Raw genomic sequence first — 13,332 nt, forward strand, 5'->3', positions numbered from 1 at the left:
TATTACATATGTTACTTGCATGCTGTGTGCAGTATAGTTCTTGATCAGGCTGATGAAGGTTAATTAATAAATGTTGCTGGAGCTTTGACCTCTTTAGATCTTTGTTCTCTTTCATGCACTTTCACAGTGCAGTGAAGTTGTGCCAGAAGCTTCCATTTCATTTATATTAATGCGTCACCAGAATACTGGAGGGAAAGTCTCTAAACTACAAGCTCAGGAAAAGTGGCACTAATAGATTTTTTGATATCTTTTCTTTTATCAGAAGTTATTAAAACCGTGTTCAGGCCGGTCCACCTGGTCACCCAGGGTCAGTGCAGCTTCTTGGTGCTTCTTTTTATTCTCATGTGGGAGAAAAGACAAAAAGGGTCCCACATACGGAGGATCGGGATCGGTTGGGTGTTTATAAGCGCAGCGGAGAGTTAAATAAGTCAGGCGTTTAAGTTTTTATGGGGTGGGGGAGGGGTCGAAGCCGGGCTTGGCTGTGAGACAATCTGGTCTGACAGTTAAATACACAAAAACATGTTAACAGGAGACGATGCCCACACAGAAAATGTGACACGTCAGCAACAGTGCTCCAGGACAGAGACACAGTCACACACGTGTTTTTGTCATTCAGGGTTAAGCACAGAGAAATCTGTAAGAGTGAGGATGGGCGGAGACACACCAGCTTTGACTGACTTGGATCGTAAGATTCAAGATCCACCCCTCATGCTCGGCTGCGCTCTGATGCACTCACGCTACTTCTAAATAATAGATGAATTTAGATGTGCTGCCCCTGCATTGATCTGGTGCAGAGCTTTCATCTCGTTGCTTTGCTGCTGGATCTCACAAACGTTTTGTCTGGACCGGGTTACTGCAGAGCTCGAGCAATCAAGGATGAAAGGAAGAGCGGATGAGAAAGTGCCTTTTGAAATGTTTCACGGTCAACAACGAGACACAACAAGAGGACAGAAGTTAACACAGCAGACACACGACACAAACTCAACTCACAAAGAAGAACGAGCAGACAGTAAACGACTTGTGAGAGCTGGGAGTGAGGAAGGCAAAGATCCGCCGCTATCAGCTCATGCAGCCGCTGGATGTTCAACACTTAACGTTAAAGGGATACGTCGAGGTTTTGGGATGTCATACATTTGGTCAACTTACCCCTCGTGTGATGAGAGCACTGACACTAAACTCTCCATGATCCTGGCGTGTGCGTGTTGCTAAAGCTTGCCTGGTTTTAAGGATTTGCAGACACATCGAGTTTGTTGCAATCCCCCCAGGTCAATGCTGGATGTGTGAGAATGAATCATTTTGTCTACATTTAACTAAACATTTTACTTTTAGTCCTGATCAGTTGCTCGGGTTGCAAAGAGAAGTCAAAATGCAATGAAGTCGTTGAGAAAATGGCCCTCACTCTCCCCTAATCTCAGTCCTGGTTTCATGTCTTGCTGAATTAAACCTGGTGTTCATTTAGTGAAGTTTGGACCTTACATAAGAAAATAAACCAGGTGTGCTTCAGGGTGGCCACACTATGTGTTGACTAAAGTGTATGCAGAGTATATTTGTAATATAAAGAGTTTAATCATGATTACTTTTTGTAAAAGTTCAAATCAATAAAGTCACTCCCTCTGAGCCAGCACGGTTACTTTTTCTAAATCTTGTGCTGATTTTAAAATAAACTGACTTAAATTTTCTCACACGGTAAAGACGTAGAAAGAGGTAACGGAGGCGATGGAGACAGTTTGTTCTCATCAGCTCACTGCTCTGAGTTGACCAAGTGCCCAAACCTGCTGTATCCCTTTAAGCAGGTAATGAAACAGGTGAGTGAGACGACAGTCTGGGCTTCTTGTTTACAGGCGAAAGCAAAAGGCAAGAAAAGGCAAGCGTGTTGCTCTGAGCGGAGAAGGGGTGTGGTAGATAGTGAGGGTGAAAGATGATCTGCTGAGACCGCTTATCAGAGGTCAGAGGTCAGTGGGGTCAGGGAAAAGCGAGCTGATTGGTTGACGTACCGACGGAGGTGGGCATCTCGCCCCACTGCAGCACCACGTCTTTGGTGATGCGTCCGTAGGTGTTGACGTAGACGCCCTCGTCCTCGTAGCACAGCAGCATCTCCATGCCGTCCGTCTTGGGCAGAACCACGATGGCGTGCGGGGTCACCTGACCCTGAATCTGCCAGGACGACAGACGGGAGGGGGGGTGTTGAATGGGGTGGGGGCAGGGGTGTTAGGAGCTGGACCCCTCTAACATCCCCCCTTCCCCACCCTGAGAGAGAAGAAACTGCTGCAACAATAAAGCCTCCCGCTCCTCAGCCACGCAATTGCCATGGAAACAGACACGAGCACAGCGTGATTCATGACTGCCAAAAGCAATGAGAGGCGGTTGCTGTGGTTACCGTCTCCTTGGCCCGTCCATCTCTGACTGTAACCAAAGCGGGGTTAAAGGAGGACAGCGATTCACCCTCTGCCTCTGGATTCAAACACCAGTTCATTCACTAACAAACATTCACTCATTCATCTGCTAATTCACTCACTCGCTGAAACATTTCCATCTGTGACTTACAGCCTCTCCTCCTCACACATTCCTTTGTTCTCTTCATCACTTCTGTTCTGGGGCTGTCACACATTCACCATTTCATTTGTTCTGCTATTAGCTCATTCATCCTCTCACATTTCCTCACACGTTCACTCCTTAAATCACACTCATATTAAACATGCAGTCAAACACAGTTACATATAAAGTACACATATGCAGTCATGTTTACAGCACATTGATTCATTCGGTGTGATCTACTGTAACCACAGCTGCTATCTGTCTGACCTCGGCCTAACTGGAACATCTGAATGAATTATGGGGGCGTGTCCCCACAGAGCCTCGCACCAGCTTCAACAACAACAGCCAAACTTAACCTTAATGTTACCTAAAATAAACTTTTAATACTTTTTGGGGTAAAGTCAGAAAACTTTTAAAACATTTGTTATGGAATTACCAGTTTAATTCCCTGTAACCACTGAAATTGAAGTTATGGCTCTCTCCTAATTCTTTTACATTGGGCTTTATTATATTATGGGGACATGTTCCCCGAAGGAAGGCAGGTCCCTGTACGTGCACAATAGAGGTTCACAGCTGTTTTCAGAGGACGTACTGTTGTGAAACCACGTACATCCATAGTAGGAGTATTGCTTTTGTGGTGGGAAAGATTTACACCAAGAGTGGGCAACTCCAGGGCCGATGTCCTGCAGGTTTTAGATGTGTCCTTGATCCATCACAGCTGATTTAAATGGCTGAGTTACCTCCTCACCAGAGGCTGGTAATGACCTAATCATGTGATTCAGGTGAGCTGACCCAGGGTGAGATCTAAACCCTGCAGGACACCGGCCCTCGAGGCCTGGAGTTGGACACCCCTGCCTTACAAAGTGATTCACATTGTGAAGAATTGTCCCTGAAGACAAGCAGCAGTGTATTAATACCAGCACACACACACACACACACACACACCACACACACACACACACACACACACACTGCCTCAGCCTAAACCTAACCCAAGCCTAACTTTACCCTGAGCTAAAACCAAGTCTTTACTTTAGAAATTACTGATTTACTTTGTGGAGACCTGTCCTAGTAACACACACACACACACACACACACACGCACGCACACACGCACACGCACGCACGCACACACACTTACATGTGAGGGGATGTAGATGTCGTAGGGATTTCCAGAATCCACATCAATTACATGGAAGCCAACACTAGAGCCGTAGATGACCTTTAACCTCTGCCCTTCCTCTACAGTCAGGTCCACCAGCTGGGGGCGATGCTGCAGGTCAGTGAAAGACTGGCAGACAGAGAAAAGAAGATTGACTGAGGTTCAGTCATGCACTAAAGCAGCTGGATATAACTTTGTGAATCAGGCGTGTGATATTTCCTCTCTAGTTGCAGAAGACAAATAAAATAAAGACATACAAAGAAATCAGTATCATGTACTTTTCCAAATATCACAAGTCTTAGCTTGATTACCTTGAAAGCCATAAACTTGTGGTAAGGTTTAGGTGCCCAGGCATAGATCTCAACTGAGTTCTTCAGAGCAATCACCAAGAATTTAATCCTCTCGTACTTCACTGCAGAAATAAAGACACATTTTAATGTGAAATCTCAGGATTTCAGCTAAAAAAGATTTTAATTCAACATAAGATATGATAGATATTAATTTCTAGTTTGTTAGTGAACAGGTCCGCACGTCTCCCATAAACGATCTGAACGTACCGACTTTGTAATGCACGCAGCCCTCCAGGTCCCCGACTGTAATCCAACCCTGTTTCTTCTCCACTTCAGGGTCATTGTGTAATATCCTGTTCCTCAGCCAGGACAGGTAGTAAACCCGCAGCTTGTTCTTCTTCCCTATTTTGGAGGAAAATTCAGAATTCAAATGAAATGATAATTCATTTCCTGTATGGAACAAACATAAATTAAATGGTGTCTGCGTCTTTGTGAGTTTAACCCATCAACTGTGGATCTGTGATGTGGCATTTGGTGAAATCAGCTGCCAACCTGAGATGGTGACCAGGACGTTGAGTCCCTCCAGGACGTCCATCTGTTGGAAGCGCCTTCGATTGATCAGGTTGTAAACTTTGCCTTGACCGCTTCGATCCAGCAGCATCAGGCCGTTCTCCGTTCCCACCAGCAGGTTCACTCCTGCCCAAAACACACACACGCTTCCTTTTTAGCGCCTCTGTATCTGCACAGGATTCAAATTATCACGAGGCTGTTGCTGACGTGACAGTTTTACCCCAGAGAGCCGCACAGAGGATCTCCGAGTTGAAGCGTTTCTTGTATTTACGGATCTCGGGCGTGTCGCTGTGCGGCCTGATGTTAGTGGGGTTGACGTTGACCACGGAGATCTTGCGGGCCTCATTGAGCCTCGCCTGCTCCTGCTCCTGCTTCAGCAACTCATCAGCAAACAGCGCTGCAGCACAAAGTACAACAAAATGCAACATCATCTCATCTGCAGCTGCCCCATCCCTGAGACAATAATACAATATTTTACACTATTTTTTCATTTTACGCTACTAATATATTGGATTCTATTATTTTCATAATTATAAATTAGACTACATATATATCTACCTATCTATATATATATATATATATATAAATACTGGCAATCAATAACAACAGATACAAACATGATTAAGTCAGGCTGTCAGGATGTGGGTTGCAAAGCAGCTTGCAGATGCATGGCTACTATAGGGGGGGCTAAAGAAACTTTAACCTGAGATTTTCGGGTTAGAAGCATCAGCAGCACTAACACTATATTTGACCTTTCAGAGGGTAAAAACAGTTTGCTGCCAGGCTGCGTTTACTGTACGCCACCTGCTCATGTGACTGATGCTTTAAATTAGAAGAGAAGCCTACCTGAGGCTGAGGTTTTATCATCTTCGTCGGTCGGGGAGGTCCCGTACACCCTCGGATCAACAAATGGCGTGAAGGAGGACTTGGAGCCTCCGCTGCCTCCCATGCCAAACTGCAAGCCACAGAAACACAGACTTTACAGTCCAACACGTGTTTGTCAAACACTTACCATGAACAGCAAAAGATCTGTATAAAAAAACTGGGATCAAAATATAGGAAACACAAAGATTTTCTATGTAGTGTCACAAAATATAAACCAGTCCTCATCAGTGTTTCCTGTATTTTGTCAGAGACCTGTATCAGGTGCTCAGAAAAAGGAAAGGGGTTACTTCCTGGATCAGAGGCTGGAAAACTGAGCGAGGGAGGAACAAACGAAGAAGGATCAAACGAGTAGAGCAAGGCAGGTTGAGTCAAACAGGACAGGGCAGGAAATTAAAGGTGCCACTTTTATCTGTTAACATATAAAACTTTTCGGGGGCATCTCACCGTGTTAGATTTGACATTGAGTTTTCTCTTCTTTGAAATCAATTCAGTTTCCTTCCTGTAGCTCCAATTCACAACAACGGCCACCTTAAGGACCCTTTCCTACTGCGTGACTGGCAAAGGATCGAAGCAAAGGATCACTGAGATCCGCTCATCGGAAGTATAAGGAGACAAAACTGAGCGGCCTAAATATATGAGCAGTGTTGAAATCGTTCCAGATGTGCACAAGAAGATGATCTTGTACAAGCGCTCGGTTTTGTGGCCAATCCTCTGAAACTACATATGCACCTTTTATTCATTTAGTCCACAAGCTTCAATAATGTCAGCCTTAAATGTGGCTGCTGGTAATTTCCCACCCTGATAAAGCAGCAGTGTGGGCAGGTGTCGGGGCGAGCAGGGTTGAGGTTTGTCAGGATACGGGGAGGTTTAGGGTGGAGAGGATTTCAGGGCCGATATCTGGGTGCTGCTCCACCTACTTGGACCCCAGAGGCATCCCCTGGAGAGACCAGGGGGGAGGTGCTTTGCTGCACCAAATCGGGGAGATTGGCGCTGCCATAGAACAGTTTGCCGGGGAAACCGTTGCTGGCGGTTGAGCTCCGCCTCCGTTCCCTGTGTTTCTGGAAAAAGAGAGAGAGGTGCGGGCTACTGTGCAGCGAGGCTGTTTGACAGGTCAGGTGATGGAGGGAGGCGGGACCCATGCAGGTGTGCTTGTTTCAGTGTTATTTTTAAACTGGGGAGGGTGGGCACATGTGCTATCAGGTCTGTGTTTCTACCACGCTTGGCCTTTAACACACACTTACACTGTGGTGAGTCTCTTAGATTGTTTTCTCCAAAACCTTCAGCGGAGTTCAAAGATTATTTGAATAATAAACAGAAATGGATGTGCAATAGTTCTGTTACCTCTAAACTATGCTTTCAGCTCCAGCTCACTGGCCTAGTGCAGAGGCACAGGTTCAGCTTCGCTTTGGGCCATTTTCTGTGCGTTTTCCCCTTACACTGTCCTTTCACAATAAAAGCCCCAAAGCATATTCTAAACAAACTGTTTAAATCAGTTTGTTTTGTAAAGCTGATTTTGAATCATATCTGAGATTTGAGGGCAAGCTGTGTAAACAGACCACGATCACTGCCCTCTACTCAGTAAAAAAGCAACAAATCTGGTGCAGAGATGAAGAGTGTCGGTTTCTGTGCAGTCAAGGTCAAAGGTTAAAACGGAGACTCACCTCACGCATCACCAGGGTGCTGTCCTGGGAGCTGTTTGCATACGTGTCCTCGTTGGTGTCGTTGTGCTCTCCCGCTGTGCCGAAGGACTCGTTGGTGCTCTGACTCGCAGCGGGCCTGAAAAACAGATTTTTATCATCTTTTAATAACTTTTTTAAAATGTTTTTTTTTAAACAGACGCATCTGACTTTAAAATAAGAGCTTAACAATTTGAACAGATCCATCTCCTGGGTTATATATGTGATAATGGCGTGTGGAGAAACAAGTAAGAGATACAAAAAACCCACTCAGTACTGCATAAATACTGCATATATATCATCTTGTGCAAGAGGGGCTTGAAGCCTCTTCTTAACGCCCTTAGCTGTTGTTTCACAGTGAAACATAGAAAAGGAAGGTTTGCCAGATGAATGATGAGTGTAGCACAGAGCTGCAGACTTTGGGAAAACAAGGGAAAAACACAAAAGTCGCCTCTTAACTGCAAAACAAGTATCGGCCAAATGTTTGTGAAAGCAAACCGTCCTCCGAGCTGCACTAATAGCGCTGTGCATCATTAGCCGATGTGCATCCTCCTGCATAACCCTCATAATGACCAAAATTTACAAAATGGACTTAATGGTTTGCTCAATATGACCTGAAATGGGACTGAGCCCATAAGCACACCTGGAAAATGTTGTTTTTCTTTTTTTGCATTCAGAAGAGTCGCCTCCTGGTGGCCAATATTAGAAAGAATCCAGACTTAAGGCACTTCCTGTTGGGTTTCTGTCGTTTCCTGTTTTATTTTGTAAAATCTTACAAATCTTACTGCTGTTAGTGTTCCCTCCTCTGTGATTAAAAGCCTCGCCCTAACTGGCATCATCTTTGTTGTGTTTCACAGCTGCTTCCTATTAGCCAATCACAGCCTGCCTCTAACCATTTGCTCCATCGTTGTCCTTTTTAGCTGCAATTTTTCCTGCGTGTTTGAATTCTTGATGTACTTCTCCTTTTGTCTGCGCCTTATTTTATGGCACACTGACTGATTGCCGTTGACCTCACCCAAAGATTAAACCTTTGTGCTTCCTGCAGTTGGATCCTCAGCGCCTGAGCTGCATCCATCCTTTACAAAATCCATTTTATTAAAAAATGATTAAGAAACATTTCTTACAGGTGTTTCTTTCAGTCTCCGTGCTCAGACCTAAACGTTAGCTGGTACGGTCTGTGGTCGTGCTCTTCGTTGGTTTGGATGCAAAGCTATTCCTGAATTATCACCATCACTCACATGATGCGTGGGATATCACTGACGGCCACAGATCCATCGTTAGCCCCGCCCTCTCCCTCCTCATCCTCGCTGCTGTGGGACTCCTCACTGGACGACGAGTAGTCAGTCACTTTGACCGGCGGGCGGCTGGTTTCCTCGCCCTGCCGCAGCTCTCTAAGCTCTTTGGCCAGAGCCGTCAGATCCTGCAGGAAGACAAATTCAAAAGTGACTCAACACTTATTTATTTTCTTCATTTCTGTAAGTCAGTAGTGTGCAGGTCCAAAATGATCATGCAATAACTATTTTTGTCTTTAATAAGTTTATCTTCTTATATATCCGGCGTGTGGCTTCTTGGAGGTTTAAATATCATAACTGAAAGGAATTCGGTCCATCTATGAAAGTCTTTTGTAGCCTAACTATCACGTCTAAAAAGCTCTGCTAAGCTGTTCCAACACCACAAAAGCACAACTCTCAGGTGTGAAGACAGATTTGCATTTCATTAAATTTTAGATTAATATCACACTGAAAATAAAGTGTTTAATTAGCCGAGTAAGAGCGTTGATGATGGAAAAGTAATTTGGCAGCAAAAGCAATTTTAATTTTAAACGATATTTCAGAATTCACTTGCTCGATACCAGAGACCAGACGAACTATACAAGTTGTCTGAGAGAAAGATTCACAACAAATTCAAGGCAGGAAACATTTTTACAATAAGAAAATCACAGTAATATAAAAACACAGCGATCAAAGAGATGAAACAAAGCTGACCTGAGGCGACGTTTCCTTAAATCAATCATTTAAGGAAAATTCATTTTTACACAAAAATCTCACAGTCTGTGCTGCAAAGTTTGAGGTGGAACAAAGTGAAACATGCTATCACAAACATCTCTCATCATCCTGGATTATGCCCCCCCCACAATAAAAAAAGCTGCATGTCTGATATTCCTTATTTTTGCAATCCTGGAACGCTTCAGTGACTCTCGCAGCTCTCCTGCTCAGAAGCAAAGAGCAGGAAGCAAATGTGTTTTTGGTTTTTGTGCCACCATGCAAGCCGTTAGCGAGTCCGTCGAGAGGAGGACGGTGAAGTGAGAGAAGGAGGATGCACCATGCCTCAAAGTGGGAGGTCAAAGTTCAGCAGACTTGAGCCTCTGTGATATTTTACAGCGAGCAGCCAGGTACATGCACCCTGACGCCTCATCCAGCTTCTGTGCACTGCCTCTGCTGCAAACACGTCACAGCAGCACCAGTTTAAACAAGTTAGAAATGTTTGGCGATGGTTTGAAAAGCAGCCGATATCCTGTCTTTACAGCTGAGATGCTCTTTGCAACATTTTCCTGTTGTGAAGTTTAATACGACAGTAAATGTTTCTCTCTGGATCACAAGAATAACCAAAAGCTTCTCCTGTAAGACCTCCTTAATGCATTAAACCTTCACACGAGAACTCTGTGCAGCACTGTGGTTTCACTGTGAGCCTCACAAACCACGTACGCAGCGTAAAGGAGGAAAATGTATTATTGGAAATTTAAAACACCCCATAAAACACAAAAAAATAATACACTCATAAATATACAGATAATATATTTATCATCTGTATATTAAATATATATTAAATAATGAATAATTTTATAAATTAGGATGATTATAAAATCCATAATAATTTACTACAAAATAATAAAGTTGCTACAAAAATTAAGTAATAAAGTAATCATATAAATACAGTAAACAAAAAATACAATTAATCTAAAAATCTGAAGTAATTTTACACATAAAAATAAGGACTATAAAATATAAACAGCATTCTAAAAAATACTATAAATATAAAATATTAATATAAATAAATGCTGAAATGAAGAAAATGTAAAAACAGACAAAACAAACTAAAATATCAGACATCATCAATACAAATATAATAAATATAGGATGTCTTTGGCTATTATTAGAAATGTAATAAGGTGAATATAAACATTTCATTTAAATTACTAGGAACTAAATTCAAAGGATTAAAAGACCAAAAGTATTTCACTCTGCACTCTGTCAGTAAGAAAGATTTGAGTTGTGATTATTTGAACTTTGAATCATCGTCCAATCCTGATCCTGCGAATGAATCAGAGACTCAGCAAAACAACTACATGTAAAGATCTTCAGTTCACAGCAGGAAAACGTGCACGTGAGCAGTGGGTAGGAAGTGGGGCTTTGGTGGGGCACGGGGGGGAGGGGGGTCTTACCAACTCCTGGAGAGAAATGATAACAAGGAAGAAAAGGGGGGAGGGGGGGGGGCACATGTGGAAATGACACAAGTTATAATTATTATTCATAATTATAACTTATTAAATCCAGACCGAGTCTCTTTGACAGGAAACAGAAGGGAATGTTTTCAGACACATTTTCCAAAAGTAAGAAGATTTTTATTGGAAAACAGTAACTTTGGTTTAAAATCAGGATTTTTTAAGACCTTATATTTTGAAACTGATTGAGAATAATTTCAGAAAGAGAAGTTTGGATGATTTTGATAAAGCTTTAAATCTTTTTTGAAATAGGAGGGACGTTTTCTTCTTTTAAAGTTTCAGGAAGTGAAGGAAATTTGGAAAATAAGATATTTCTTGAGAACTTTCTTTGAAAACAAAGACCTTAAATACAAATATAACTTATTCGGTATGAAAACCTGATAATGAATTTAAAAAAGCAGCATGAATCGATGATACATACATGAGAACAAGTGGAAAGTTGGTGAAAATTAAAGTCTATTCTAAGAAACTTCAAAGCATTTGGAGACAGTTTTCCAAACTGTGTTTTTTATTCATTCAAAGTGAAAATTCACAGCAAGAAACTAAAAATCAAAGGCTTTGCTGGAGGGCTTCTCAGCGAGGAGCACTTACGGCTTTTCAACTTTTCCAGCTCTCATTATTATCTGGGCCGAAGCCTGTGTTAATGTGAGTGAAAAAAATATCACAAGCCGAGCATGATTTTATTCTGAAAGAATCGCACAGGGTAACATCGGGAGTTTAATTCAGAACGTATGTGAGGGTGCCAGTGCGGTGAGGTGATGAAGGAGGAGAAACATCACTAACCTCGTCTACAGCTTTCTTATAGCTCTGACGGACGATGGAGGAGGGATGGAGGACAGGAAGAGGTTAGTTCAGAGAGAAGAGTCAGTCAGGCTTTCACCGCATGTTTATTTAATGAGTATTCTTAATCTTACGGGGGTTTGTGGCACTGCCACACACAGGAGAGCTGCAGGAGTGTGTGTGTGTTTGTGTTATACACAGTGTGTACTCACTGCAGGCCTGCTGGGTCGGGTTATCTCTCTGTTGTCGTCTTTGGCGTCGTGGCCTTCAGTCTTAGAGGCTGAATTACCTAAAACCCAAACACAAGAGGATGTTTTTCATAAAACAGCAGAGCTTGCACAAATTGGGGAAGACAGAACGCTAAGAAAGAATTCTAAGAAGCAATTTAAAGGCACTTTTTGTAATTACCCTTTACAAATATCTCCACTAGGGGGCAGCATTTCATCAGTGGGTTTGGTGAGCCTTCCAAAATCCAAAATTATCAACTGAGCGTAAAAAAATCAACTGCTATGACTTTACGTCCAAAACGTCTGTGCATAGGGAAATATAAGGTGAGGTTAGACTTTAACGCAATACCAATTTGAACCACAAGGTGGTGCAGCAAGTCAGTGTGACCTTTATTTAATCAGGTTGGCCATTACGAACACAAAGTACCTGTTACCAGGTACTTTTTAGTACCTACTCGGTCGAGGTTCCAAGTGATCCAAGGCAAAAATGTGACGTCAAAAGACTGCAAGCCACCGATTGCTGGTCAGTGGCGTCACTCGATGAGTCATGAGAGCGTCTCGCTCACGAAATCAAAACGGACATTTCTGAAACCTGGCAATGAGTGAAAAGGCCACAAAAACCAACGCCGTGATCCTTGAGTGTGACTAAAAGCTTCAGGCCGAGCAGCAGGTATGTCATTGTTTTAGCGTTCATGTCACATACTAATTATCACAACCTCGGACACGGTACTATAACCAGGACCACGCACACTGAGAAAATGAGGCGAGGCGAGCTGTACCACCTTGAGTCGCGTTGAGCGATGTCGAGTACTAATGGAAAAAATTTTAACTTGTTAAGGAAACAAGTTCAACAAGCATGAAATATTAACGAAAATGAGACATCAAAATATCTAAAAACATCTCAACTAATAAAACGCTGCCCCCTGGTGGTGGTGAGAGTTTAAGCAAAAAAGTTTCAGAGGGTAATTACAAACAGTACCTTTACACTGAGAGAGACCTTCAAAGGCCTGCTTGGGCGCTCAGACTGGGTTTCGTGGGTTCAGGTCAGGTTTTTGTGAGTTCACAGACAAACAGGTGACTCACCGCGCTCGTTGGAGCCTCCCTGAGAGCTGGGGGTGCTGGAGCTGGAGGAGCTGCCGCTGCTTGTTCTCTTCAGGGGAGTGTCCAAGTACATGTCGGGCCTCCGCAGGTCAGGGTTGCTACAGTAACACAAACACAGCGTTGCCTCAGACATGACTGTGAACAAATACCCACACCCACATTTCCACCGGTCGACATCGGAGCTGCACATACCTGGCCCGTATGAGGTGAGCGCCGGCCCGCGGGCAGAGGCCTGGCCCGTTTCCAGGAGAGTTCTTCCTGACCAAAGCCGGAGAGATGGAGGTCGTCCTCTGAGGAACCTGGAAACACAAAACAGCAGCAGGTTTTAACATCTGTCCGGAAGCAACAGGTTAAAAGCTGACATTTTAAAACATCAGAGAGTTTAAGTACAAAACTGAGAGCTGCAAAGGCATTCTTTAATTCACAAAATTAACTCAAAAAGGAAGCAAAAATGAGCAGAATTTTAGTCTGTGCATTACAATTTTAATCAGGGTGATGGGGATAGACTGTCCTTTATCCATTACAAAGTCTGTTTGTCTTAGTCTTTTAGTTTTAGAGCAGTTACTGACATCATTTGGGTGTTTATATAAGAAAAACGTTTGACA

General features: G+C 43.2%; 1 protein-coding gene across 10 annotated transcripts in view; it reads right to left on the reverse strand.

Moving 5' to 3' along the window:
* tnikb (TRAF2 and NCK interacting kinase b) overlaps nt 1–13,332 on the reverse strand; it is a 67,049-nt gene that overhangs the window by 5,348 nt on the left and 48,369 nt on the right. For 5 of the 10 annotated variants that reach the window (XM_085287708.1, XM_085287710.1, XM_085287715.1 and 2 more), the window contains 14 exons: nt 12,920–13,026; nt 12,710–12,825; nt 11,612–11,688; nt 11,403–11,426; nt 8,356–8,537; nt 7,103–7,217; nt 6,359–6,499; nt 5,403–5,511; nt 4,777–4,953; nt 4,539–4,682; nt 4,254–4,388; nt 4,008–4,108; nt 3,676–3,825; nt 1,995–2,154 (listed from right to left, as the gene is read on the reverse strand). In XM_085287708.1, the coding sequence (XP_085143834.1) occupies nt 1,995–2,154; nt 3,676–3,825; nt 4,008–4,108; nt 4,254–4,388; nt 4,539–4,682; nt 4,777–4,953; nt 5,403–5,511; nt 6,359–6,499; nt 7,103–7,217; nt 8,356–8,537; nt 11,403–11,426; nt 11,612–11,688; nt 12,710–12,825; nt 12,920–13,026 (1,738 nt within the window). The remainder of the gene's footprint in view (nt 1–1,994; nt 2,155–3,675; nt 3,826–4,007; nt 4,109–4,253; nt 4,389–4,538; nt 4,683–4,776; nt 4,954–5,402; nt 5,512–6,358; nt 6,500–7,102; nt 7,218–8,355; nt 8,538–11,402; nt 11,427–11,611; nt 11,689–12,709; nt 12,826–12,919; nt 13,027–13,332) is intronic. The other 5 variants (XM_085287709.1, XM_085287718.1, XM_085287714.1 and 2 more) reach the window with 4 other exon arrangements.

Source organism: Mchenga conophoros, linkage group LG9 (assembly GCF_057382185.1).
Source record: "Mchenga conophoros isolate Kocher_MC1m ecotype Shallow Benthic linkage group LG9, M_conophoros_male_GT1.1, whole genome shotgun sequence".
Classification (NCBI taxonomy): domain Eukaryota; kingdom Metazoa; phylum Chordata; class Actinopteri; order Cichliformes; family Cichlidae; genus Mchenga; species Mchenga conophoros.